The 27,595-nt window shown below is 38.6% G+C and overlaps 1 protein-coding gene across 1 annotated transcript; it reads left to right on the top strand.

Moving 5' to 3' along the window:
• The first annotated feature begins 416 nt into the window (after positions 1 to 416).
• Positions 417 to 16,922, top strand: ING2 (inhibitor of growth family member 2). Its single transcript, XM_074228906.1, has 2 exons — positions 417 to 881; positions 8,214 to 16,922. The coding sequence occupies exons 1-2, from the start codon at positions 701 to 703 to the stop codon at positions 8,882 to 8,884; spliced, it is 852 nt and encodes a 283-aa protein (XP_074085007.1). The 5' UTR covers positions 417 to 700; the 3' UTR covers positions 8,885 to 16,922.
• Positions 16,923 to 27,595: the final 10,673 nt, after the last annotated feature.

Genomic DNA, 27,595 nt, shown 5'->3' with positions numbered 1-27,595 from the left:
CTGCACTCTGGGAACTGTAGTCTCCTCCAGCCTCGCTCCATATTGGAGGGGGGAAAGGGGCCGCCGACTGCTCCGTTTTACGCCCGGGCAGCGCCGCTCGGGATCTCCCGGCGGGGAGGCCGTCCGCCGGCAGGCTGCGGCCGGAGTCGGGCAGGGCGCCCCCGGGTGCTTCCGGAGCTCAGCCGCCCCACCTCGACCGAGCGGAGGGGCGGGGTGACGGCGCGTCTCCTTTAAGGAGGGGCGGGGCAGAGCCTGCCGTTTGTCTTCCCCTCCTGCCCGCTTCCTCTAACCTCCCCCACCCGCGAGATGACGGGCCAATCACCGGGGCGGCCGGAGGAAGGCGGGAGAATGCGAACCCTTCGGGCCGGCGGGAGGGGCGGGCGCCGAGCCTTATAAGGGCCGAGCGTCGCGCAAGCGCAGAGGCGTCTGCAGTCGGAGGGGAGGGGGCGGCGGAGACTGGGACCGACGCTCGCTCACATACACGTCCACTCACACTCGCACCCCGACACTCTCACGCTGGGGACTTGGGGAAAGTGGGGGACGGAAGCGGGGACGCTCGGCGGAGGCCCAGCGGCGAAGGGAGGCCCGGGCCGCCGGGGAGCCCCGCGGCGGCGCCCGCGAGGGTCCCCCCCGGAGGCCGGGGGGCGGCCGCGGCGCTGCATGTGCGGCCGCCGGATGCGGAGGCGGCGGCGGCGGCAGGATGTTGGGGCAGCAGCAGCAGCAGCAGCAGCAGCTGTACCCGGCGGCCGGGCTCCTGGCCGGCGAGCGGGGCCGCCTGCTGTCCTGCTACGTGCAGGACTACCTCGAGTGCGTGGAGTCGCTGCCCCTGGACATGCAGCGGAACGTGTCGGTGCTGCGGGAGATAGACACCAAGTACCAAGGTGAGCGGGGCGCGGCGGGGCGCTGACAGCCGGGGCATCAGCCATCTTAGCCGCCGGGGAGCGCCGGCCGGCCGGCTGCGCCCGCGGCCAGGAGGAGGAGGAGGAGGAGGAGGAGCGGCCGGGGCCGGGCGGCGCCTGCGGGCCCGGGGCCGGCGGGCGGGGAGCCCGGGCCCCGCGTGTGTGCGGGGGGGGGGGGGCTGCGTCACTTCCGGGGTGGGCCGCGGCCCCGCCCCGGAAGGCGCCCGTGAGTGGCGGCGGCACCGCCGGGGGGCGGGGCAGCACGGAGACGCCAGGTCCGCGGGGTCCCCGGCCGCTCCCCGCAAAAACAAGCTCGGGAAGCCGGTGGTCCTTCATCTCTGAAGACCCTCAGGTCAGGGAACGGCCGCAGCCCCCCCCCCTCGTTGCCAGTCTTGGGGGCAATTCAGCCCCTTGAAACCCGCCTTGTGCTCCCCGGAAACCGCCCGTTGCAACACCGCTCTGGTCGTTTTTTAGTCTTGATGTTCGTGGATGTTTTGTAGCATTCGACATAAAACCGCACCTTCTACGGTCTCCAGCTTTGACTTTAAAAATGGCATAATGAGCTGATGCTGACTCCTCTGCCCCACCCCCTCCACGGCGCCGCCAGCTCCTGCATTTACCCGGCCCCTTTCACCTTTCTAGAGATTGCTTCACAAGTCTGTAGCTGGGTGACACCCCACTTTCCTAGATGGGCGTTGTTACAATAAAGCAATCGTTCTTGTGGGGTTTTATTTTTATTTTTAATTTTTTGCAAGGCAAACGGGGTTAAGTGGCTCGCCCAAGGCCACACAGCTAGGTCATTATTAAGTATCTGAGATCGGATTTGAACTCAGGTACTCCTGACTCCAGAACCGGTGCTCTATCCACTAGCCACCTAACCGCCCCGTTTTTTTTTTATTTTCAGTAATACACAGAAAATATAAAACAGAATTAGAGATGGAAAGGGTCTTACAGATCTTAACTCATTTTCTTTGTAAAGGAGGAAACTTAGGTCTCTTCTCGGTTATTGTCCTACGTTACACAGCTAATTAGTGGAAGAATTAGTTTTAAAAACTATAGGGCACTCTTTCTTTCTACCATACTTCAGTTTCTTTGCATAAATTTTCCACTGGCAAGTTTAGTTTTTCCTCCTACCAATAAACCAAACCAAACAACCCAAACACTAATAAATCCTATTCATTTTCACCTCCACAGTTGGTCTCAGTGGATCCTGGGGTTGTGTAGTGGTTGACAGGCCAGTTGCTAAGTTTCCCTGTCATCTGCTGACTGTTTCCCTGAGCTCCTCCTCAGTATTCCAAACTGATGTGATATTTGTCCTTCATTCTCTTAAGAGGGTCACAACATCAGGGAGGTGATGCCATGACAAGCACATCAGTTGAATTTGAGTGAGGAGGTAGTGGGCTAAGCCACCAGTCTCACTTTTCTCCTCCAGAGCTATCTGGGGCCAGTGACCAAATATGAATCAAGATGATTGGAGATCACCCAGGATTTGAGGCAATCAGGGTTAATTTACTTGCCCAAGGTCACACAGTAAGTATCAAGTGTCTGAGGCCAGATTTGCACTCCTGTCCTCCTGACTCCAAGGCCAATATTCTATTCACCATAAGTAACACCCAACAATTGAAGTTTTTACTTCCTTACAAACTTAAAGTTCTACTTTTATAGCTTCCTTATATGCTGCAATTTAACAAAAATACTGAATTTGATGTCAGGACACACCTCATTGAATTCACTGATGCTTAGTCATATGACCCTGACCAAGTCAGTTTAATTCAGCCTTACTCAATTTTCACCTATGTAACATGTCAAAAAGAATTTTATTAAAGGGATATAAAATTGGTATCACAGACATTATCTAATCTTAACACCTTCATGTGACAGAAGAGAAAACTTATGCATAGAGGAGATAGATCCTGACTGGTCCAAGATTACAGGTAGTAACAAAAATGGGTTCCCAACCTAGATCTCACTTGACAAAGTATTGTGAGAGGTAGCTAGTGATTCTGTGTTCCGGTCTAGAGTCGGGAAGACCTGGATTCATATGTGACCCAGATCCTCCTAGCTGTGTGACCCTAAGCAAGCCACTTCACCTTTGCTTAGGGATTGTCATGAGGATCAAGTGAGAAGCTTGTAAAGTGCTTAGCACAGTTCCTGGCACACTGAACACTGTAGAAATGTCGATTGCTGCTCTTGTTGCTGTTATTCTCTCCAGGCCAGTCAACTTCCACAGCTGGCCTTCCTCTACACTTTCTGCCTATTGATTTTTGTTCATGCTTTTCCTATGCCTAGAACACCCTGTACCTGTTGAATTTTTCATCCATGTTTTAAAGCCCTACCCCATATTCCTCCTTCCAGGAAGCTTATACTGATCATTCTACTGGGTATTGTCTTCTTCCTCTCACAGAGTTAGCACTTTTATAACTATGACTCTTCCTCCATTAAACTATAAGCTCCAGATTGTCTTATCTAAACTTGTAATCTATTAGATAGTAAAGCATTAAACAGACAGTGGTTTTTTCAGTTTTAATTTATATATATATTTTTTGTGTTTGGACTGACCTATGATTTTAAATATGGAAAGCTCACTAAAAGAAAAAAAATCCCCAAAGGTATTTCTAGGTCTTGGGGATTTTTTTTTGCAAGGCAAGTGGGGTTAAGTGGCTTGCCCAAGGCCACAACAGCTAGGTAATTATTAAATGTCTGAGGTCGGATTTGAACTCAGATACTCCTGCCTCAGTGCTCTATCCACTGTGCCACCCAGTCGCCCCAGAGTTATTTCTTATGATCTTAATCTGTGACTGTCTTTTTGATATTTATAAGATAATTTAGAATTAAGAGGCTAGGGTTTTTAAGATTTGCCTACTGAATATTCTGTCTAGGATATGTATTAAGTATAATAAAGTTATTTTTCAATCTTGAAACTTTTTTAAAAACATTTATTTAGCTGTCATAAAAGTTAAAGCCCCCTTCAGAGGTTGGGGGTAGGATATTTTGTAACTGATGTGAGGACAGGAGATTTACTGTACTGAGTATATACAGTTGTCCTGTATCTCCAGACCTAGGAGGAATAATGCAGCCTTATAGACTGAACAACCAGAATTCCATCCTGGTAATAATAACTCTTGTTAAAAACAAAAAGATGATTTCTAAATAAATTTAAGGCAACAATTTGTATCCTAAGTGCATACTATCTTTTCCCAATCTCTCAGTATGATATTAATATCCTATATTTTACTTAATATTTACAGAAACAAAGGTCCTCCCCTCCCAGATTTTTTTTTAACTTGGTAAAAGAGGCCATTCTTTTCCTCATTTTCCTTACCTAACCTTAATCATTGAGGGGGTATTGCCTCAGTCAGACTGAAACCTGTAAAGACTTTGGCTTAAAAAGACCAAGGTCTCCCACCATATCTAGGGCCATCTCTGTTCGTCCTGATTCACATCTGACCACTGGATCCAGATGACTCCAGAGGAGAAATCGAGGCTTGTGACCTCGTGCAACTCCCCCTCACTCCAATCCAATTCAATTACATGTCATGGTGTCACCTCCCTGATGTCATGGGTTCTCTTCCAGAACAAAGAACAAACAACACCAACCTATTAGAGTCACTCCTTAAGGGCATTTACTGGTTTATCTCAGTTGTACTGCAATGTTTTGTACATGGTATACCCTTAATAATAATGTTGTATTACATTTGTGATTGATTGAGATTTCACATGTGGTACTCTATGTTGAAGTACACCTTGATACGGAATGCTTGTCCACTGGTGTAAGTGCCTTTAGAGCCAAACAATTATAATGACTCTGGAAGGAGAGAATATTTGAAACATAAATGAATTCTGTCTGATAGATAAACTTTATGAATAATCAACTGGGAAGAATGTTTACCATGTATATTGGGACAGATTATTTTTTAACTATTTCATTTGCTCAACTTTTATAATATAGTTCAATATTTCTTTTATTTATTTCATTTACACAGGCATTTGTTATGACTCCTTCCCATTAAACAATTTTTAAAAAACGTCACCCTTCATCTGCCCTCTCTCTAGTCCTGTGGTCCTCTTCTCCCATTGTTGAATTGTCTAGGAATCACCATTTGAGAGTATCTTCCCCTTTCCCTCCTTTTTCTTTCTCTTTTTTTGTCTGCTTTTCCTGCTGTGGATGTAAGCTCCTTGTGGTCAGGAACTGTCTTTCTCTTTTTTTTGCTTCTATGTGCTTCTATTTCTCTCTCTCTCTCTCACACACACACACACACACACACACACACACACACACACATACTTAGCCCAGTGCTTGGCACAAGATTAAGTGCTTAATTATAATGAATATACTTAGTATAGCAACACAAGCTCTTATATTGGCCATATACAAAAAATGTAGGTTTCATTCTGCATTTTCATCTGCATCATCATTGCATTGATCAGGATTCTATTTTCCTTCAGAGTTGTTGGTTTGGGGGCCAGCTAGGTGACACAGTGGATAAAGCACTGGCCCTGGAGTCTGAAGGACCTGAGTTCAAATTCCGTCTGATACTTAATAATTAATAATCACCTTGGCAGAGTCACTTAACTCCACTGCCTTGCGAAAACAAAAAAAATTCTCTATAATGTTGAAATTATTTTATATATTGTTCTCCTAGATCACTGTGCACCAGTTCAAAGAAGTCTTCCTAGTTTTTCTCTGAAACAGTTTTATCTTTTTATGTGTGGCACAATAATATTCCATTCATATACCATAATTTGTTTAGACATTCTCTAATAGGTAGGCACCCCCCTTCATTTCCAGTTCTGCCACCAAGAGTTGCCATAGATATTTTTATATATGTACAGGATTTTTTTCCTGTTTCATAGATCTCCTTAGGCTATAGGCCTAATAGTGGTATAGTTGGATCAAAGGGTATATTATATACATAGTTTATAATGATTGGTATTAAGCACCAAAAATTGGTTCTATATTGGGTACAACATATTAAGTTTATAAGATTGCAGATCATTGTGGGTAAAATGTGGGATAGTTGAGATTAGTTTGTCCTGCTTCCTTCTGTGTCCACCCCCTCCTGGCCCTGATTTCATTTTTTAGAATTATTATTGGAGGATTAATTTAATTTAATTTTTTTAATTTATTTTGAATTTTATAATTTTTCCCCCTAATCTCACTTCCCTACCCCCCACAGAAGGCAGTCTTTTAGTCTTTACATTGTTTCCATGGTAGGGGGCAGCCAGGTGGCGTAAGTGGATAGAGCACCAGCCTTGGAGTCAGGAGTACTTGGGTTCAAATTGGACCTCAGACATTTAATAATTACCTAGCCATGTGGTGTTGGGCAAGCCACTTAACCCCATTGCCTTGAAGAATCTTAAAAAAAAAAGTACATTGTTTCCATGGCATACATTGATCTAAGTTGAATGTGATGAGAGAGAAATCATATCCTTAAAGTATAAAGTATAAGAGATAGCAAAATTACATGATACCTTTTTTAAAAAATTTAAATTAAAGGTCATAGTCTTTGTTCTTTGTTTAAACTCCATAATTCTTTCTCTGGATACAGATAGTATTCTCCATCGCAGATACCCCAGAATTGTGCCTGATTGTTGCACTGATGGAATGAGCAAGTCCATTAAAGTTGATCATCACCCAGTTTGGGGCTGTCTGTGATGGAGAATACCATCTATATCCAGAGAAAAAACTGTGGTGTTTGAACAAAGATCAAGGACTATGACCTTTAATTTAGAAAAAAAAACTGATACCTTATTGTCTGATATTGCTATCCCTTATACTTTATACTTCCTCAAGGATGCTATTTCTCTCATCACATTCAATTTGGATCAATGTATGCCATGGAAACAATGTAAAGATTGGCAAATTGCCTTCGGGGGGGGGAAGTAAAATTAGGGGGAAAATGGTAAAACTCAAATAAAATCTTTATAGTTCAAAAAAACCAAACCAAAACAAAAAAGTTGATCATCACCTTCATGTTGCTGTTAGGGTATGTAATGTTCTTCTGGTTCTACTCATCTCGGTTAGTATTAGTTCATGCAAATCTTTGCAGGCTTCTCTGACTTCCCATCCCTCCTGGTTTCTAATAGAACAATACTGTTCCATCACATACATATACGACAGTTTATTAAGCCATTTCCCACTACTGATTCATTTTAAAACCTTTGTGTCTAGAAATTTTGTCATTCTCCTTTTCCCAAAGGAAACCTAGCAGCTGATTATTAGAGCATTTGAATACTTTTATAAAGGGGAATAATTTGAGCTTTTGAAATAATAGAATAACCTGGGCTAAGGGCTTACTGTCACACAGGATACCCTACATTGTGCAACCTATGGGCTTGTTGCTAGTCCAGGTGACTGGATTACTCAGGTGGCCAACAAAGAGGTGACAAACTTTAGAAGGAAATCCATACAGGTTTCATATTGACTTAGAAAATTACAAATCAACATCTTGTAAATAATATTTTTAAAAAATGTATTAAACATTTCCCAATTTCATTTTAATCTGATTCAGGCCATGAATTTGACACCTCTGACCCTACATGATAGAACAGAAGAGCTTTAAGGAGTCAGAATATACTTTTGAATCACAATACAAATTTTCCTTCGAAAGGTAGTGTTGCTTCTTCTGCTAGGATAAAAATGGATTTATAAAATGATTTTTTTAAGTTAGTGCTTTAAAGATGTGGCAGAAAGTTTGTCAGCAAATAAAATGGCCAAAAAAACCCATTGCCTAGGCATATAAAGGAATAGAATCACTATAATGCTTTTTGATAATACTTATTAGTATTAAAATTTAACTGGAAATCTCTCAATTTGAAGAATTCAAAGTTTTCCAACATGAAACTAAAATGTGGGAGTCATTAATGAAAAAATTAAGATGTTAAGCATTCTTATATTTCAAGACTACATTTGAGTGATTTGGGGCTATACATTTGTTTAAAATTTTGTCTTGGTCATACCAATCAATTAAGAATTGATTGGAGTTTTCATGTTGGATATGGTCAGCAGTATAGTTGAACTTAAGGCATTATATTTAGAGTTGCATCTATTTACAGTATTCCAGCAACTTTCAAAAAACAGCTTCTTGGGGGCAGCTAGGTGGCACAGTGGATAAAGCACCGGTCCTGGACTCAGAAGTACCCGGGTTCAAATCTGGTCTCAGACACTTAATAATTACCTAGCTGTGTGACCTTGGGCAAGCCACTTAACCCCCCTTTGCCTTGCAAAAAAAAAAACCTATAAAAAACCCAGCTTCTTAAAAACAAACTTTTTAAATATAGGGCAATATTCTGATTTTTTTTTATCTTTTACAGAAGCATTAAAGGAAATTGATGATGCCTGTGAAAAATATAAGAAAGAAAATGATCCACATCAGAAGAAACGTCTTCAGCAGAATCTTCAGAGAGCATTAATCAACAGCCAAGAACTAGGTGATGAGAAAATTCAAATTGTTACACAAATGCTTGAGCTGGTAGAGAACCGGGCAAGGCAAATGGAGTTGCATTCACAATGTTTTCAAGATCCTTCAGAAAGCGAGAGACCTTCAGATAAGACAAAAATGGATTCCAACCAACCAGAAAGGTCTTCAAGAAGACCCCGCCGACAGCGGACCAGTGAAAGCCGTGATCTCTGCCACATAGCAAATGGGATTGAAGACTGTGATGATCAACCACCTAAAGAAAAGAAATCCAAATCTGCAAAGAAAAAGAAACGTTCAAAGGCCAAGCAGGAAAGGGAAGCTTCACCTGTTGAGTTTGCAATAGATCCCAATGAACCTACATACTGCTTATGTAACCAAGTGTCTTATGGTGAAATGATAGGATGTGACAATGAACAATGTCCAATTGAGTGGTTTCATTTTTCATGTGTTTCACTTACTTATAAACCAAAGGGAAAATGGTATTGCCCAAAGTGCAGAGGAGATAATGAGAAAACAATGGACAAAAGTACTGAAAAAACAAAAAAAGATAGAAGATCAAGGTAGTAAAGGCCATCCACATTTTAAGGGATTATTTGTCTTTTATATAATTCATTTACTTTACAGAAAATGTTTTAGGATAAATGCATAAGGCTATGCAATAATTTTTAATCATTAGTATTAATAGAGTATTAAAAATTGTCGTACTTTGTCTGTGGTTTACTTTTCTGCACTGAATAACCAAATGTTTTAAAGCCAGGTGGTCTTAGAACAACACATGGAAAGAATTAGGAATAGTGGGTATATGGTGTGAACAAGTTGCTTTTATTTTTCTCCACAAGCTATACATATCTCATTGTCACTTTTAAAATGGAAATGTTGTTAATGGGTAAACACCAAAGGTTTGCTAGCATTTAATTCTTCTCTACACTTTAAAAGTTTTTAGACTCTTCAGCTGATGTGATTTTACCTATGTGGTACATTGAACCTTATCTCTAGTTTCATAAGGACTCATTTAAGGAGCTAGAGAAGAAAGTTAATTTAGGATTCCATGTGGAATAATGTACTCTTAATCAGAGTACTTTGCTGTTGTATTTTTCTTAGCAGCATTTTGATACACTGTCGGTAACCCATTTGTAAATGACTCCTTTTCACAAAAGCAGCTATTAATCCACCTGTCTTTTAAAATTTTAAAAACTTCTCCTTAATAAACTTGGGCACTACAGAGTAGTTGGTATACCAAAAAATACTACCATAAGGTTAGAGTGGCAGAATTTGAGCTTGTGTAGCAGTATGGGTTCACGTTGGTTTTGGGCATTCTTAAAGGTGTATTGTATTTCCTGATACTAAAACAATAACAACAGCAACAACAAAAAAACCCAAACTCTGAATTTCTGTGTGATCTGCTGGGATGCTTGGGCACAATTCTAATCAGTTGGAAAGCAATATAGTAGTCCTTAATATCTGTATATCAAACAGTTGTTTTAAATAGTTTTGATGTCACTTAAACAACTTACTTTCATTTAAACAATTTCCATCGATGATGACACATCATTATTTTAACTTCTGGTTGTATTCATCTTCTTTGTCGAATTGGTGCTCCCTGATATGTTTGCTTTGAATCAATATGATTTTAGGAAAATGTAGTTAATCACGTGTTTGTAAAATGGGTTTTCAAAGAGTCTTATATGTTAAAAAGCTAAGAATGTTGAAGGGTGTATGTTGGAGATCTTTGTTGTTTGGGTGGGGCTTTATCTGTGTGCTACCTGCCTTGTACGCTTCCTTTTTGTTTCTGAGCCTGACAATCTTGATTCTTATTAACCTGGTGAAAACCCTATCTGGGTCTAAGAGGTGTTTACTGTGTAAGCAACAAGGTGTTGTGGAAAGAATGTGGGACTCTTGAGAGTCTGTAATTCTAATTCTGACCCTGACACTAAAACTAGCTACTTCATATTAGGCAAGTTGCTCAGCTTCTCTGGCCCTGATTTCCTCCTGCCTGGCCCATAGGCAATTAATAAGGTGACAGATTTGAATCAAATGATCCACAAAGTTCCTTACAATTAAAATTCTCATTTTCTGTACTAATTTGAATTAGAGTGAAGATTTTAAAAGCTAGTAAAATAGACATTTAATTTTTCAAAACAAACATTTTCATTCATCTGATATGTGAAGGCATATAAAGCTTTGGCAAGAGGGAAGAAATAGCTAGTTTTGATTGAATGTTCACAGACGATCTTATCAATCCTGGGTGAAACATCAGAAAACAGTATAAACAATTCATCCTTTATACAGAAAATGTAAATTGTAACATTAAGAAATTTCTTTCCCAGGCAATAGAATTAGAACATTTCTTACTCATGACAATTGTGTAATATGTTTCTTTGTTACTAGATTGTCATGAGGTTGTTTTTTGTATTTTTGTGATATAGATATATATATATCTATATACATATAGATATAGATATATATATTAGTGCTTAATGGTTACAAAATGCTTTCACATAATTGTCAAACCAGCTGAGATGAAGTGGGAAAATGTTTATATATATAATATATGCATATATTATTGTATATGTATATATATATGTATACATATATATATAATATATATATATATATAGTGCTTTGCAAGCTTTCAGGTGCTATATCAATGTTAGCTAGAACAATAATAATACCAGTTAATGTAAGCTTAAGCCTGGTTTAATTGTAATCTGCCAAATGAAAATTGATTAAAATAGACTTGTTTTGAGTACTTAGGACAGTGGTTAATAACTTGTGACTAATCAGACTAGTTTAATAGAAAAGAAAGAAGTGTAGTTGCTTAGAAGTTTTACTTCCTAATGTTCCTAATATTCTTAAAAAATACCTTTATTCAGTTTTTAGGTCATCTATTCTTTCACTAATAGCATCCCCCCCTTTAATCTGGATTAGATGCTACATTCAAAATGTAGCTGGTGATTCCTTAGAGAACTAGGGTGTGTCAACCTGGGCCCAGAAAGTATTTCTCAGCTTCATTCTCCTAGAAATGTTATCATATGGGAGGGGATTGGGGGTGGGGGTGGAGTGCCACAGAACAATAATATTAACAAAGGACTGGAAATCCACAAGGAAAGAAAAATATTTAATTGCTGATACTAAATGAACAATTTTAACTTATTTTCCTCTTTAAAAATTTTCAAATCTCACTGATCCCAAACAAGTTTTTATGCAACACTGCTGCTTTTTATATCTTGGTCATACAAAAAAGAAACCCCATACTCCACCAGACCTAGAATCAAAGAATCTACAATATCCATAACAAATGGCCATTCAGATGCACAATAGAGAAGGGAAACTTCCCCCTTTGAGCAAAAAAAAGTTTTTATTACTGTCCCTTTAAATATCATGGTTACTTCTCTAATGCACTCTTCCCCCACCCCCTTCAATAGAATCCTCTTTGGATTCTTGAATTGTACCATATAAATACATTTAGAGCAAATCAGCACATTGACCTTTTCTGAGAATGTTTATTCCATTCTGTCTAGAGGTAAGACAAGGATCACCCTCAGACCTCTGTAGTTAAGATCACAGGGATTCTTTAGACCTCTTAGTGTTTTCCTTTATGGTTTTTTTTTTTTGTGACCCTTGTGTACTGTAGTCTGGTTCTTGCTTATTTTTATTTTATTTTATTTTTAATTTTTATTTTTTTTATTCTCTATCAGTTCACAAATTTCTCCAAACTCATCATTTTCTAGGTTGCAGTAACATTTCATTATACTTAGATATCACAATGTACTTAGCCATTCCCTATCTGATGGTCAACTTTCTAGTTTTCAGCTACTACAAAAGATGCTGCTATAAATATTTTTATGTATTGTGTATATAAGATCTTTCCTTCTACCTTTGGCATCTTGAACATTTGCTACAAAGAAGGTCACAGGGTCAAAGGGTATATACAGGTTAGTGATTTTTAAAAATATAATATAGGTGGTTTTCCAGAGCCATTATATCATTCCCTAATTCTACCAACAGTGCATTAGTGCTCACTACTTTCCAAGGTAACCCATTTTATGTTTAGACAGTATTAGGAAGTTGTAAGTGGAGGTTTCCTTATTTTGAGCCAAAATGTGCCTGAACAACTCTTAACCCTGTTGGTCTTGTACATACTTGCTAGATTGTAAGTTTCCTGAGGGAAGGGTTTGTTTCATTTTTGTCTTTGTATTTACAGTGCCTGGCCCATAGGCGATTAATAAATGCTTATTGTTTGTTCCAAGTTGTTCCTTCTAGAGCTAAACAAAATGGATGTAAAACTTCTGTCATAAGATGGCCTTGTAAAATATTTGAGGACAGCTCTCCACCCCCCTATCCCACTCCAAGTTGTATCTTCTCTGAGCTAAATATTAGTCCTCTGGTTCTTTCAACATGAACCTTGTATATATGGTTTTAAATCCCCTCTCATTGTTCTGTCTTGACAAAATGTAACAATTATCCACATGTGATTTGACCAGAACAAAGTATGGTTAGGGTTGTAATCCCTCATTCTACTCACTTTTACACCTAAGTAAGGTCTTCGAGGCATTTAGGACTATCATTTCATGTAACTTTATATGGAGCTTATAATCCATTGGAACCTCTTAGTACTTTTCCTATTGAATATTTATATTCCAACCTAGATCTTCCTCATTTAGAACTATAAATTTCAACATATCGATGAGATAGTCATGCATAGAGAAAAAAGCTATAATCTTACGAGTTAGGAGAACTGAATTTTTAACTCAGACTGTGATAGGTAAAAAATTTTACCTCTATACCTAAGAAATGCCTGTTTTACTTGGGAGTGATCATGAAGAAAGCTTTCTGTAAACCTTAAAATGTAGGAGTTCTTATTCAACCCATTGCTCTAGCCTATTGGAGTTTTTGAATCCCAATAATAGTTTACTTTTTTTTTATGAAGCTGTGGTCAAGAGAGGTTAATTTGCACAGGGTCTTAGAACCACCAAGTGAGAAAGTTTGAACTGAAGTCTTTATGACACCTAAGTTTTTCATCTTCTATTCATTATCCTATATTCACTCTCAAGTTCAAGGTATAGAATATTTTTTGTTGCATAAAATAAGATTACAAAGGAAACCAAAAGTTAGTGAAAATAAAGACTTCCTATCCATGGGTTGAAATCCATGGACTCCCACCTTAGGAACCACAAATCAGTCACTGTTCTTGGCAGACTGTTAAACCAGTGTCAAATCTACTACTGTTATCCAGTCTATCTCTAATCTTGTTCAAAAACATGAGACTGTCAAATGCCTTGGAATTTAATTATCCTACCCATGCCCATGACATTTTCTTGGTGAATTATGGATTGTTTCCTAGGTCATTTAATCTCTTACACTGATGAAGGCTCTATAAAAGATCTACAATGGTGTATCATAGTGTAGTTTGGAGCTTGATTCTAAATATAGTATCTTGTACTACATTATTTTATGGTATTGTAATAAGCTACTCTTCCCCTTTTATCATCCCTTTAGTAGTCCCTTTCAGAATCTTTCAAAAAAAAATCAAAAGAATGTTCATCAGGCTTTTCTACCTTGCCCAGATTTTTTTTTTGAGTTTATCATTTAACTTTTTAAGTCTTGTGTCACAGATCAACATAATTCAGTACCTAGAGAAATGATGGGGGCTTGATGACTTGAAGTCATTGAGGACAGTTGGGTATCTTTTTTACCACATCTTTATTCTGAATTTCAATTCCTTATTAAATAGTAGCCTTCCTCCCCTCCTAACCTAAAGATTATGCTCCTCAGTAAAAAAAAAAAGTTGAATGCCTTTTTTCATTATTTTGTCTGTTTAAGGAATGTTGTTCACTTGCTACCAGCATAGCCCAGCACCAGCCTCTTTTTGCTAACTGAAAGCCTTATCATTTCTGGATTTGAGCTTTCCTGATGATATTCTTAGTAGATTATATCACTTTCAAATTTATACTTTGTTTTTCATTCATGCATACATGTCTCTCAAAAAATGTCATCTAGTCATCTATACTGTCATCTAGCCACATGACACTATATCTAGAGAGCATCACCCTTTTTGGGGAAAACATTACCAGCAACTATAATTAAGTGTCACTCTCAAGTGTCTCCCAGTGTAATATGAAGAAGAGGGAAGGGTGAAACAAATGCTAATGAATGGATCAGAGCCAAATTAGGATAGGAGAAAAAGATGGGAGTGGGACTCAAGAACGGTTTGATCACCCAGAGACATTCACCAGTCAAGCAGGAACCTTTACCAAGGAAAGTTTACTGTACACCAATGTTTCTTAATAGTGGATGTCAGGCAAATTTTCACTAGTTTACAAATTTTACTAGTAACAAGCCTACAGTTAATGGAGGGGTGGTATCCCCAACACAAATTGAATATACAACATTCAAGGTATTACTTTGAAGTATTGGAGAAAAGGAGAAGGTATTTGAGTTGGACTATAAAGGATATAACAACATGAAAGGAGGAGAACATTCCAGACCCAAAGAATAGTGAAAATAAAGATTCCTTTGCTTCTTAAGGTCTTTGATTGCAGCAATATCTCAATATCAGCCTGAAAACATGGAAACCTGAAAGGGCCGTATCTTTTATGGAGGCAGTTTAATGAATGTGTTCTGATATTGTTGGCTAGTAGTTTTTAAGAAAATGAAAAGATTGAATGATAATGGATCTGGGTGAAAAAGCCTTTTAAATCCATTAGACACTAGACATCAATATATGGATATTTCAGAAGTTTGAACATATTAGAAATGTATTTTGAATTATCTTTATTAGTTGGAAATTTGATCCCAAAACTCATTCATTTGAATAAATTTCATACACCATATTTAAAGGAGAACCCTTATTTCCTACTCAATTCTAGAAGGCTTTTGGTTTTCAAAGGGGTAAGATAACCAGGGAAGGGCCCATTGTCAGTGGCAAGGGAGAAGACCAAAAACAAAAATTAAGAATGTCAAGAAAAGGTGGTAGCAATTTAGGAAAAGACAAACTGCCTTTTTTTAAGTAGTTCCTGTTAGGATGCAAAGTGCAAACATCCTGGGAGTCTACAATGAAAAATGCATTCTGAGGAGGAAGGGAAATGTATAATTTTTTAAAGTAATCTTCCATCAAAATGATTAAAAATCATTTTCTTCACTTTAGGGTGAGGTTCATCTAAAAATTTTAAATACATGAAACACATTGTTCTCTAAGGATAGCAGATTAAGGAAACATAACATGTTTCTAAAGAACGATGAATCTTTCCACAGAATAGCTGGGATCCTTTCAAGTATGCTAGCTTTATGGAGTAGCTAGTTGTTTAGCTAAGTGCAGACTGTCCACTAAAGATTATCTAAGTTTAACTAATTTTTAAATTGTGAAAGGTATAGCTAAGCTAGGATTTCATTACCTTTCATTCCTTCCCGAAAAGTTTTAGTTCACAGTATAAAATGGTGTTCTGTCCTCATTAAACTAAAACCTTCCTCTGAAAAGGAAACTCCAGTGTTTATATAGGTATACTCTTCATTATCAGGATGTTTTATGCAGAATTTCAGCCTTAGCTGGAAAGATTATTGGATTTCAAATCAAAGGATCTGGGTACCAAACCCACCTCCATTACTAGCAGAGTGATCTTGGCCAAGTCATTTGAATTTGGGGGACCTCAGTATCCTTTATCTGTACAGAGAAAGGGTTTGGCTGGATTTCCTCCCCTTCCAGCTCTATCTCTGAGTCTACTCAAATGGCAGTCAGGTATGAAAACCACAAAATAAGTTAGGCTTGTCTTGAATATCGGCATATTAAATGGACCCAAATGAACAGCAGCTTCCTATCTCCTCTCTATCTCCCTATCTCTCTGCATGACTGAGTACTGCCTCAAGACAGATAAACACATGAAATAGAAAACAGGAACATTTTGAGAATTTAGAGTTGTGATGACGTGTCTGTAATGTTTTAGTCAACTTTTGGGGGTGTGACAAATGAATGTGAGAGATGATTGTTTCATATTAATAGCCATTTATTAAAACTGGGGAGACCTCAGCTTTTTTTTCCCCCCTCCTATTTCCTTGCCAAGTCTCTTAAGAAAAAGGCTGATGTAAGATAGGATTAATATTCTCCTCATTCAGTGTGGGGTTGAGTAAAAGATATAAATTCTTCACCTAGACTGCCCAGGGTGGGGAATGGTCTGGGTATAGGGATAGCCTCTCTGACCAAGAGTAATATGATGGCCCTCTCAGCCCTTCTTTGGAGTGAGCTTACTTCTCATTGTAATATTCATTTTTATTAATTGTTTACTACTCAAAGTTGATTGCCACCCTCAGGAACACCTCTTTTCAGGGGCACATGCCTTTAGCCCACTGCTAAAAGAATGACACTGACCTTTTATTTAAAATGCTAATAAAATGACTAATTATCCAGAAATTATGTCTATTGAACCTTTAAACATCACACTTGAGTATTAGGTACTCCCATTTCCTAATGAAAATCAAAGATACATTTCAAAGTATTATATAGATCGTTGTGGGACCCATCATTTGTACTACCAGTCCCCTATGAAACAATTCTTCTCTTAATAGTAATATAGCACTTTAAAGTTTACAACTTTATATGTTATCTCATTTGATCCTCACTACAACTTCATTCTATTATTCTTTCTCCACTTTATAGATTAAGAAACTGGCTGAAAGTAAATAACTACTCAAGGTCACACAACTAAATAAGTATTTAAGGCAGAGGTTTGAATTCAGGTCTTCATAAATTTATCCAGTACTCTATCCATGTGTTGCCTAGCTGCCTCATACTTTAAAAAATAGTATACATTAAATTCACTGAAAATTTCATAGTAGAACCATCAGAGAAAGGGATGTTTATGTAATACTTCAGAACACATTTTATTTGAGTTTAATGGAAAGATCATGGAACCATTGACGAATTGAATTTGACAGATCTTAGTTATGACCTTGGGTAAATCCCTTATTTTTTCATAGTTAATTTCTTCAGTTGGAAAATGAGAATAAAAATATTTCACTACTTATCACACAAGGTTATTTTGATTGAAACAATTTACAAACCTTTAGGCACAACAAAAGTGAATCCTAGATTCAGTGTGTGATGGGTAATTTCATTGTAATATATATGACATATTATTCCTGCTCACCCAAAATGAGCATTGTACCTAAATTTCATTAGTAAGAGTAGTTAGGAAAATGCCAACTTTAATTTATCTAACTATTAATAGGCATATATTATTTTTTATAAATAAATACAGGGGCAGAACTTATGATTTCACTCATATAGGAAACTCCCATGTAAAGAATCCATATACTAACACTGACTGGCATGTATTTTAGAGAGGACAGTTACGTGGTGCAGTGGACAGAGTGTTGAACCTGAAGTGTGAAGATATCTTTGTTCAAATCTGACCTCAGACACTAGCTGTGTGACCCTGGGCAAGTCACTTAACCCTGATGGTCTTAGTTTCTCATCTGTAAGATGAGTTGGAGAAGTAAATGTCAAACTACTCCCAGTATCTTTGCCAAGAAAATACCAAATGGGATCATGAAGGGTATGACACGACTGAAAAACAACATTCTTAGAGACTTGCCTAGAGCAGAGCTATCAAAAGTGGTCAATAACACTCTCAAGTACTGCTGAAACCAGATTAAAATGTAATTTGCAAATATTTAACAAAATAAAAATATAGTAAAGCATTGATAATATTAATTATTTGATTTTCTATGTCAATCTTCAGCTGCAAGGATTTTTATATATAGTTTATGGACCCTTATTCCTATTGTTTTGGACAGCAATGGCCTAGAATAGTGAGAGGCTAAATGACCTGCTCACTATCACACCATCAGAGGTATCAGCCATTTCCATAAATTATAATTTTAAAAATCATTAGATCATAGAATTAAAGCAGAAACTTCATTTCATTTTAGAGATGAGGAAAGTGAGGCATAGAAGCTGAGCTATTGGTCACACTTTTATTTTGAGTTTTGAGTTTTACAATTTCCCCCCATCTCACTTCCCTCCCCCACCCCCACCCCCACCCCCCACAGAAAGCAATTTGTCAGTCTTTACATTATTTCCATGTTGTACATTGATCCAAACTGAATGGTCACACTTTTAGCTAGAGGCAGATTCAGTATCTGAATTCAAGTTTTTTGGATTCCCAATACAATACTTGGATCCATTCATCCACTATGCCTTTTAGCTCCTTATATGACATTCTGGTGCCATTATTTGAAAGAACCCTTTTCTATAACTTATGTATCCTATCTGGAAAGCATAGGTTAGACCTAGATAGTTCGGGGTTAGGTGGTGGGGGTGGGACTTTAATTTCAATATTTAAAAAGTTTGAGACGTAATTTCTGGGTAATCATTTTATTAATAATACCAGTATTTTAAATAAAAGGTCAAAAGACCCTCATGGCAGTGGGCTTACAGTTTGTTGTGGTTTGTCCTTCATTCTTTTTTTTTTATTTTATTTAAGGCAATGGGGTTAAGCGACTTGCTCAAGGTTACACAGCTAGGCAATCATTAAGTGTCTGAGGCTGGATTTGAACTCAGGTCCTCCTGACTCCAGGAGGCTGGTCCATTGTGTCATATAGTTGCCCTTGTCCTTCATTCTTGAAAAAGACTATGACATCAGGGTTGTGATGCCACAATATTCAAATGAGTTGGATTTGAGTGAGGGGAGCTGTGGCTAAGTCACCAACCTCACTTCCTCCTCCAGAGTCATCTGGGTCCAATGACCAGATATGGGTCAGGACTGCTGGAGATGACCTTGAGTATTAACAGCTTATATGACCTTGGAAGAGGGGTATGCCTGAGAGTGGTAATCAACTCTGATTAGTTAACAATTAATGAGAGGTGAATTTAACAAAGAGAAGTGAGCTCACTCCAGTGAGAGGTACATCATGTCACTCTTGGCCAAAGAGAACATCCTTATACCCAGGCCACCCCCAGTTTTGGGCAATCTAGACAATCTATATCCCCTATCTGAGCCTGAGCTAGTTAGACAGAGTGTTAATACCCAGAATGAGGAGAATATTAATCTTATCTGTTCTTGAGAGATTGGATAGAGAAATAGGAAAAGGACAAAAAAAGATGAGGTCTCCTCAATTTTAACAAAAAAAATATAGGTGAAATAATCATTTCTCTCAGTTTTATTCAATAGACAACAAGCAACTAATAACGATTTTTGAGCAAATTGGTGGTATGGTCAAAAAATGTTTTTCTAAGTTCTCATTTTAATAAAGTAAATCCCTGGCAGTCCTAAACTTTAAAAGAATAAACCCAGGATAACTGACAATTTGGCTTCAAGAACCAAGGATGAAAATGTTTCTAAATAGAGTGAATATGATTTAACTGTTTTCTTGATAACTCAAGGTCATCAATATGAAGATAGGATATTTTACCAGATTGCTTTCTTTATGTGGGGGGGGGGTTATATTTTATGTTCCAGGAGTCACCCTTACCACCCTTCTCATCTTTTCTATGGATAGGAATACAAAATGGGGACCTCTGGTAACAGAATTTGCCATCCCTAAAAGTGGAAGGAATGGCCATATAGATTAATTCAAGGAACTTTTCCAACCATCAAATTAAAATAGCTTAAAAAATTTCTTCTCTACCTGTCACTTTGTGTTATTGTTACTATACTAATTTTTATTAGATTGTCCTACTTCTAATATGTGATTTATACTTTTTTATTGGCTAGGCTGTTGGAATGTGCATAAAATTTGGAAAAATAGGCATTGAGTAAGGAGCAGAGGAACTTTCATAAAGTATATGAGCTTTCATGTATGAACTTTGCATTCTCCCTTAGCTAGCTCCTTTCCACCTTTCCAGTCTTCTTCTACCCCTCCACATTCTCTGTAATCCAGTGATGCTGGCTTGCTTGCTGTTCCTCTATCTCCTGACTAAACATTCTTATTGGCTCTTTCCCATACCAGCACCTCTTTCCTTCTTCATCCGGCCTCCTTGCTCCCCAGATTTCCTTCAGATCTCAGGTGAAATCCTACCTTCTTCAAGAAGTTTTTATAGTCTTTGAGAGTCTTCTTCTGAGACTGCCTTCAATTTGTCCCATTTATATTTTTGCTTGAACATGGTTGTTTGCATGTTGCCATTGTTGCACGTGAACTCCTTAAACAAGGACTGTTTTTTTGTTTCTTTGTCTTTCCCTGTGTCCTCCACATTTTACTCGGTGCCCAGCACATGGAGGGAGCTTTATAAGTGAAATTTGACTGCCTAAGTGATGTTGGGAGGCTTTGGTTGATTTCCTTCCTAGTGCTTAACTGTGTGCAGGTTAGCTGAAATAAGTGAATAGTTACTCTACTACATTTATGCAATGGCATCAAAAATCAAACATCAAATATCCAACTGTTTTTATATTTACACAAGACTTCCACAATCTTGTAGTATTTAGTATACCAAAAAATCAACCCCTAACCACTCACTTCAGAACAAAGACTGACAAAAGAGAACTGTTCATACTGAAATAAGTTTCCCATTAGTTATTTCTTTCATCTCTGAACTCAACTTTTGGATACCCAGTTTTGACATTTTACTTTTGATGGAAAGCATTTTTTAAACTATCTTCTCTTGTTCCACACTCTTTCAAAGGTGGGGTGTTTCCATTTAAGATTTTAAGATTTTAGCATCATAGAATCTTAGGTGGGAAGGAATCTTCTAGGCTATAAAGTCCTCACAGTTGATCTTTTCTATAAGATCCCTAAAAAAGAAGGAATTAGACTTCCCTTAAAATGTTTGAGAACTTCCTACTTAACTTGTTGAGAGATCTGCTTCTCTGAAACTACCCTTCATTGCTCCTAATTTTGCCCTCAGAGGTCAAATAAAGCAAAACTACTCCCTCTCTCTATGATATTTGACTGACTGAGTGATGTTGGGAGGCTTTGGTTTGATTTCCTTCCTAGTTTTTAGTTGTGTGCAGGATAGCCAAGATGAGTGAATAGTTACTCTACTAAATATATCTTTTTTTTTTAGGTTTGTTTTTTTTTTGCAAGGCAAATGGGGTTAAGCGGCTTGCCCAAGGCCACACAGCTAGGTAATTATTAAGTGTCTGAGACCGGATTTGAACCCAGGTACTCCTGACTCCAAGGCCGGTGCTCTACTCACTGCGCCACCTAGCTACCCCCTACTACATGTATCTTTGAAGACAACCACCTTGTCTTCCCTCAGATTTTTTTTTCTCCAGGCTAAATATTCTATTTCTTCAATTTATCCTCATAAGACATGGTTCTAATCCTCTCATTAGCCTGCTCATGACTCTCTGACTTGCTCCAATTTTGGGTCCTTTCTGGAGTGTGATCTCTGTAATCCAATACAGTTCTCGGGATAGAGTCTGACCAGGGCAGAGTGTGGTGGGATTCAAATCTTCCTTCTACTGGACACCAGCTTCATTGTTAATGCTGCCAAAGATTTGTTGCTGTTCAGTTGTTTTTCAATCATGTCCGGTTCATCGTGACCCCATTTGGAGTTTTCTTGGCAGAGATATTGCCTTCATTTTTTGGTGGCTATGTCACACCATGGACTTAGATTGAGGTTGCAGGTCACTGCAACAGCTTCACCCATATTCCATTCCCTCTGTCTTGGTTCTTACCTGCAATAAAGACAATAAAGCATCTGTTGAAGACTAGGGAGGATTTCCACTACCATTTTCTAGGCATAGTCACTTTGTTACTTTCAGAATTTTTTTCTTTTGATTTTGGAAAAGAGTTAAAGGACCTATGTGAAAGCTGATTATAGTGCATAGTGACAAAACAATTAACAAGTATTCATTCCAAGTTTAGCTTCAAGTAAACACTTGGACAGTTTTATCTTTGGATCTTTTATGTTTTATACTACAACAATCCAGGAACATTCACAGTTGACTGAATTTGTATGTAAATTAGGATGCTATAATTGGATCTCTAATTGCTTTTTTTTAAAGCCCAAGAGATAATAATAGTAATAATAATAATAATAGTAATAATGAGATAGCTAAATGATTCAGTGAATAGAGCACTGGGCTTAGTATTGAGAAGACTCCTCTTCCAGAATTCAAATCTGTCTTCAAACATTGTGACTCAGGGCAAGTCAACTTAAGCCTGTTTGCCTCAGTTTCTCATCTGTGAAATGAACTGGAAAGGGGCAGCTAGGTGACACAGTGGATAAAGCACCGGCCCTGGAGTCAGGAGTACCTGGGTTCAAATCCGGTCTCAGACACTTAATTACCTAGCTGTGTGGCCTTGGGCAAGCTGCTTAACCCCATTTGCCTTGCCAACAAAAAAAAAAATGAACTGGAGAAAGAAATGGCAAATCACTCTAGCATCTTTACCAAGAAAACCCTCAGATAGGATTGGACACAACTGAAAGGACTAAACAACAACAATAATGACAGCTACCATCTATAGCTTTGGGGGCTTTATAAAATGACTTCTATCCCTTAGCTTCTGACCTTCCTTAACAATCCTGTGAGAGTTGGCTATTCTTGTCACCATTCTACAGCTGAGTTCATTGAGGTTCAATGTCTTGTCTATGGTAGTAACAGCTATTTTGAAAAAATAAGAATGAAGCTGACCTGAAATTATCATCAGAAGGTAGAGTAACACAGAGCAGGAATTCTTAAATATTTATGTGTCTGTGTGTGTGTGTGTGTGTGTGTGTGTGTGTGTGTGTGTGTGTCTGTGTGTGTGTGTGTGTGTGAAGGACTCTTTTGGCATTGTGGTGAAACCTATGGATTCTTTATGATAATAAAATCTTAAAATACATAAAATAGATAGTATCATAAAGGAAACCATACGTTGAAAGCCAGTTATCAATTTTTAAAGTTTATAGACCTTAGGAATAGAGGGATCCAGAAATGTTTATTGCTATTAAAATATTAATTATTTCAAAACACAGAGGCATTTTATGACTAAATTCATCAAATTTTCTAATTCTAATAATTTAGTAAAAGCTTAACTGGCTACCTCTTGGGAATTAAAGAATGATTAAATGGCATATTTGTGTTTGTAGCACTTTCCTGTACTGTAGCACAACTATTTTATATAGCTCTGCCTCACTTAAATGTAATTCATGAGCAACTCAAGGAATCACCTTTTGAGTACAAAGGACAAACAACAAAAGTGCTTGATGAAAATGTTAGTGGATAAAATTGGAAATTAATCTTGCTTTTTTAATTGTGTTAAGGTTGATAGACTTGGTAGAGGATCATATAGAACTAAAAGAAATGAGAATACCTTCATTTGTATGTGTCTATACATACAAATGTGTGTGTGTGTGTGTGTGTGTGTGTATGTGTGTGTGTCTGAGAGAGAGAGAGAGCTCACATCATTGGTAATCATAGATTTTAAAAGTGGATTTCCAATGAGTTGTAAGCTTTGAAGGAGGAGATTGATTTTGTGTCTATCCTTAAATGAAGTCAAATTTTCTTGAGAAAGGGGGAATTTTTATTTTTATGTGGAAGTTGAAAATGTTATTTTTAAACCAGGGTCAGGGTTTAAAACTGAGAAGCCTGCTGTCTCTATTCAGCTGTAGAGACTAAATCTGTCCAGTGAGAGGATGCTATGGGAAGACTTAAAGCCTGAGGACTATTGTGTTGTTAAATCTTTTCCAAATAGTTTTTATTCAGCAAATAGTTGTTGAATAATCTAAGACACTGGCTAGATGCCAGTGGGATAATGTCCATAGAGAGTTTACAGCCTAATCTAGTAGATAAGAAATCCACACAAATCACTATACTACCAGATAGAATGTACAAGCACATTAAGAGATAGGAACAAAGTACTTTGGAGATTCATGGGGGAGAGAAAGAAAAACAACTCATAGTATTATAGACTAGAACTGGGAGTGACCTCAGAAGTCATCTAATCTAACTATTTCATTTTACAGAAGAAGAAACTGAGGCCCAGAGAGGGGAAGTCAATTGCCCAAAGTCACAGAGATCATATGTAAATGGAAGAGTTGGGATTTGAAACAGGTCCTGTATGTCAAGGTCAGCAGGGGACTTCAGGGTTTTGTTTTGTTTGTTTTTTAAGTACATTCTACATGCAGAGCCTAGGTTCCAGTTGTCTGCTTATAGTATATGACTAGGTGGTGCTGTAGATAAGAACACTAGATAAAGTGGACCCTGGTTCAAGTCCTTTCTCAGATAATTAAGTGACCTTGGCAAATCACTTAACTTCTGCCTGCCTCAATTTTCTTTATCAAATAGGAATAAAAATAACCCATACTTATAGGGTCATTGTGAGGATCAAATAAGATAATATTTATAAACTCAAACTTTAAAGCTCCATACAAATGCTATTATTATTATCATTAGTATTTTCATTTTTCCCACTTTTTTATGCCAGGCAAACTGGAATGTCTGCAAAGTCTAAGTAAGAGGCAGCTCCTGTTCTCAGGAAGCTTTCATTCTTCAAGAGGGATCTATTAAAGAACTTGGAGTTCAGTCACATATTAAGTAAGAGCTGGAAGCGACCCCAGAAGTTATCTAGTCTGACCCCTTCATTTTACAGATCAAGAAATCACACATTAAGTAAGAGTGTAGTGCTAGTTATCATGATTATAAAGAAAGGAAGGAATTAAACATTTTTGTGCTAAGCATCTCCAAATATTAGAATTGATCCACATAACAATCCCCATTTTACAGATAAGAAACCAGAAGTTATGACTTGCCCGAGGCAGAATTAAATTCTGATCTTCCTGATTCCAGTCCCAGTGCTTTATTGTCACCAAAAGCAAAGAAGTCTCTGCCCTTAAAGAGTTTCCATTCTAGAAAATAGCACAGATCTAGAGCTGGGAGGTATCTGAGAGACCATATCGTCCAAATGTCCCAATTTACTCAAGAAGAAACTGAGGCCCAGGGAATGACTTGCCTTAGGTCAGACAGGTGATATCAGAGATAGAAGAAAGGATGTGAAGCTATAGCGGGCTTGGAGTTGAGCCAGATAGAAGGAACATGATCAAAATTTTTGGGAAGAAGTGATAAACTGTATTTGAACCCCAGCGCCCCAAACACCCTCCCACACACATTTGCAATTCATTTGACCTGTCTGCTTCAGTACCTTCATCTGTAAAATGGGGATAACCTACCTCCCAAGGGAGCAATTGAGATAATTACAAAGTTCCTAACAGAGAGTGCCTGGCTCAAAATAAGGGCTAGATAAATGTAAGCTATTGTTTATTATTATTGTTATTATTATTATTATTATCATTATCATCATCATCATCATATCTTTATATAGATATAAATACATGTCATCTATTTAAAGGGCTACCAGGTAGGAGATTAGAATGGCTGTAGTTGGCCTCAGAGAACAGAACCAGGATAGATGGGAAGAAGCTACAAGAGGCTCAAGACTGGGGTGAACTGCCTAGCTGCCTGGGGGAAAGAGAGGAGGGATTTCTCCCTCTCCCCACTCCTGCCCTATACCTCGCACCCCCATCCCATTGCTGGAGATGTTCAGTGTCAGGAATGCTTGTTTGTTGGGTATGTGTTGGACCTCTGAGGTCTCTTACAACGCTGCTTTTCTGTGATTCTGCCACATGCGCAAACAACCATCATCTTAAATAGAACACGAGGCTGTTGGCATTTAATATTTGCCAAAGCTGAGCAAATTGGTGTGGGATAGAAGTCGATGTTCAAGCCGTGGTTTGCAGAACAAAGCAGCACATGGCCATGGAAGGACCTCCAGCAGTCAATCAGCTCTATCCCCTGCCTTCTAGGGATTAGTTAACATAAGGCTTAGTCACACTCTGGAAAGAAGCAGTCATTTTATTTGACAGGTGACTAAATAAGGGCCCTCTGCTCAAAGCAAAGACAGCCGCAAGATAAGGAGATGTAGAAACTGCAAGTGAGAGAGCGAGCAGCTGAGATCTGAAATATGGAATCACAACCATGCTTGAAACAGTAGCAGGGGGGCGGCTAGGTGGTGTAGTGGATAAAGCACTGGCCTTGGAGTCAGGAGTACCTGGGTTCCAATCCAGTCTCAGACACTTAATAATTACCTAGCTGTGTGGCCTTGGGCAAGTCACTTAACCCCATTTGCCTTGCAAAAACTTAAAAAAATTAAAAAAAAAAAAGAAAAACCAAAGAGAAACAGTAGCAGGTTAGAGAGTTGCAAGACCTCTGAGACTCCCTTGTCTCCAAACCCAACTCTCCTTCAGCAGGTTCCAGGGTTGTGAAATCCTCCTGGTAGCTGCCTAAGAGTCCACTTAGTATAGACAGAAAGAAGCTCTGGTATTTATTAGTCTCCTCACAAGTTAACCAAAGAATATAATACGTATTCTCTCATTTATTTTTCACACCCAAATATCAACTTCTAAAGGGGAGACTGGGAAGTAGAGTAGAAAGTACGCTGACTTTGTTCCACTTGGAAGACCTGGGTGAAAATTGTGGCCCTGCCACTCACTAGCCAGTCTCACTGGGCCATAGTTTCTTCATCAGTAAAATAAGAGAATTGGGCTTTATGATTTCAAAGCTGGTCCTTACAGCTCTAAACCCAATGAATGAATAGATGGATGAATGGAGGGAGAAACAGAAAGATGAATAGATGGTGGAAGATATTTATTAAGTGCTGTGTACTAAGTACATTATCAAATGATGATTCAGTTCTGATCAATTGTAAAGGTTCAATGCTGGGGGACTATAGTAGATCCTAAGAAGTGTAAAACATGTTTTCTGCTTTCAAAGAACTTAAAGTCTAGATGGGGAGAAGAGGAATAAAAATATATGGGCAGTGTGACCTAATGGTTAGAGAGTCAGCTGCAAAACTAGGAAAACCAGACTCTGGAAGAGTTCAATGACTTTCCTAGACCCATTCCTGAGGGATCTTAGCCATGCTGACTTCACTTCCAGTTCATCTTACTCTCTTTCCTCCTCATCCATCATCTTCCCCCAAGATACCTCCATTCTGAGGCTCAGGCTCAAAGCTGTCTAGACTGCCTCTATAAAGGACCTGCTCATGTCCCCACACTCTGGGTACCCTCTGGTATTGGAACCTCCCCCACAACTTTTCAGTTTTCCTTTTGTGTTCCATCCTCCCCCCTTTAGATTGAAAACTCCTCATTCATATCCCTAAGACTTAACATAGTACCTGTCATATTTGATTTAGTGCAGTCATTTTAGTCGTGCCTGACTGAACCCATTTTGGAGTTTGCATGGCAAAGATACTGGATTGGTTTGCCATATCCTTCTCCAGTTCATTTTATAGATGAGGAAACCGAGGCAAATAGCATTAAGTGACTTGTTCAGAATCACACAACTAGAGCATATCTGAGAC

This window comes from Macrotis lagotis, chromosome 3, assembly GCF_037893015.1.
Source record: "Macrotis lagotis isolate mMagLag1 chromosome 3, bilby.v1.9.chrom.fasta, whole genome shotgun sequence".
Taxonomy (NCBI): domain Eukaryota; kingdom Metazoa; phylum Chordata; class Mammalia; order Peramelemorphia; family Peramelidae; genus Macrotis; species Macrotis lagotis.
This window is presented reverse-complemented; position numbering and strand designations above follow the sequence as displayed.

Excerpts from the sequence above, each read along its gene's own strand:
- ING2 (XM_074228906.1), top strand. The coding sequence starts at position 701 with ATGTTGGGGCAGCAGCAGCAGCAGCAGCAGCAGCTGTACCCGGCGGCC. Across the intron at positions 882-8,213 it reads GATAGACACCAAGTACCAAG|AAGCATTAAAGGAAATTGAT; the intron begins GTGAGCGGGGCG and ends TATCTTTTACAG.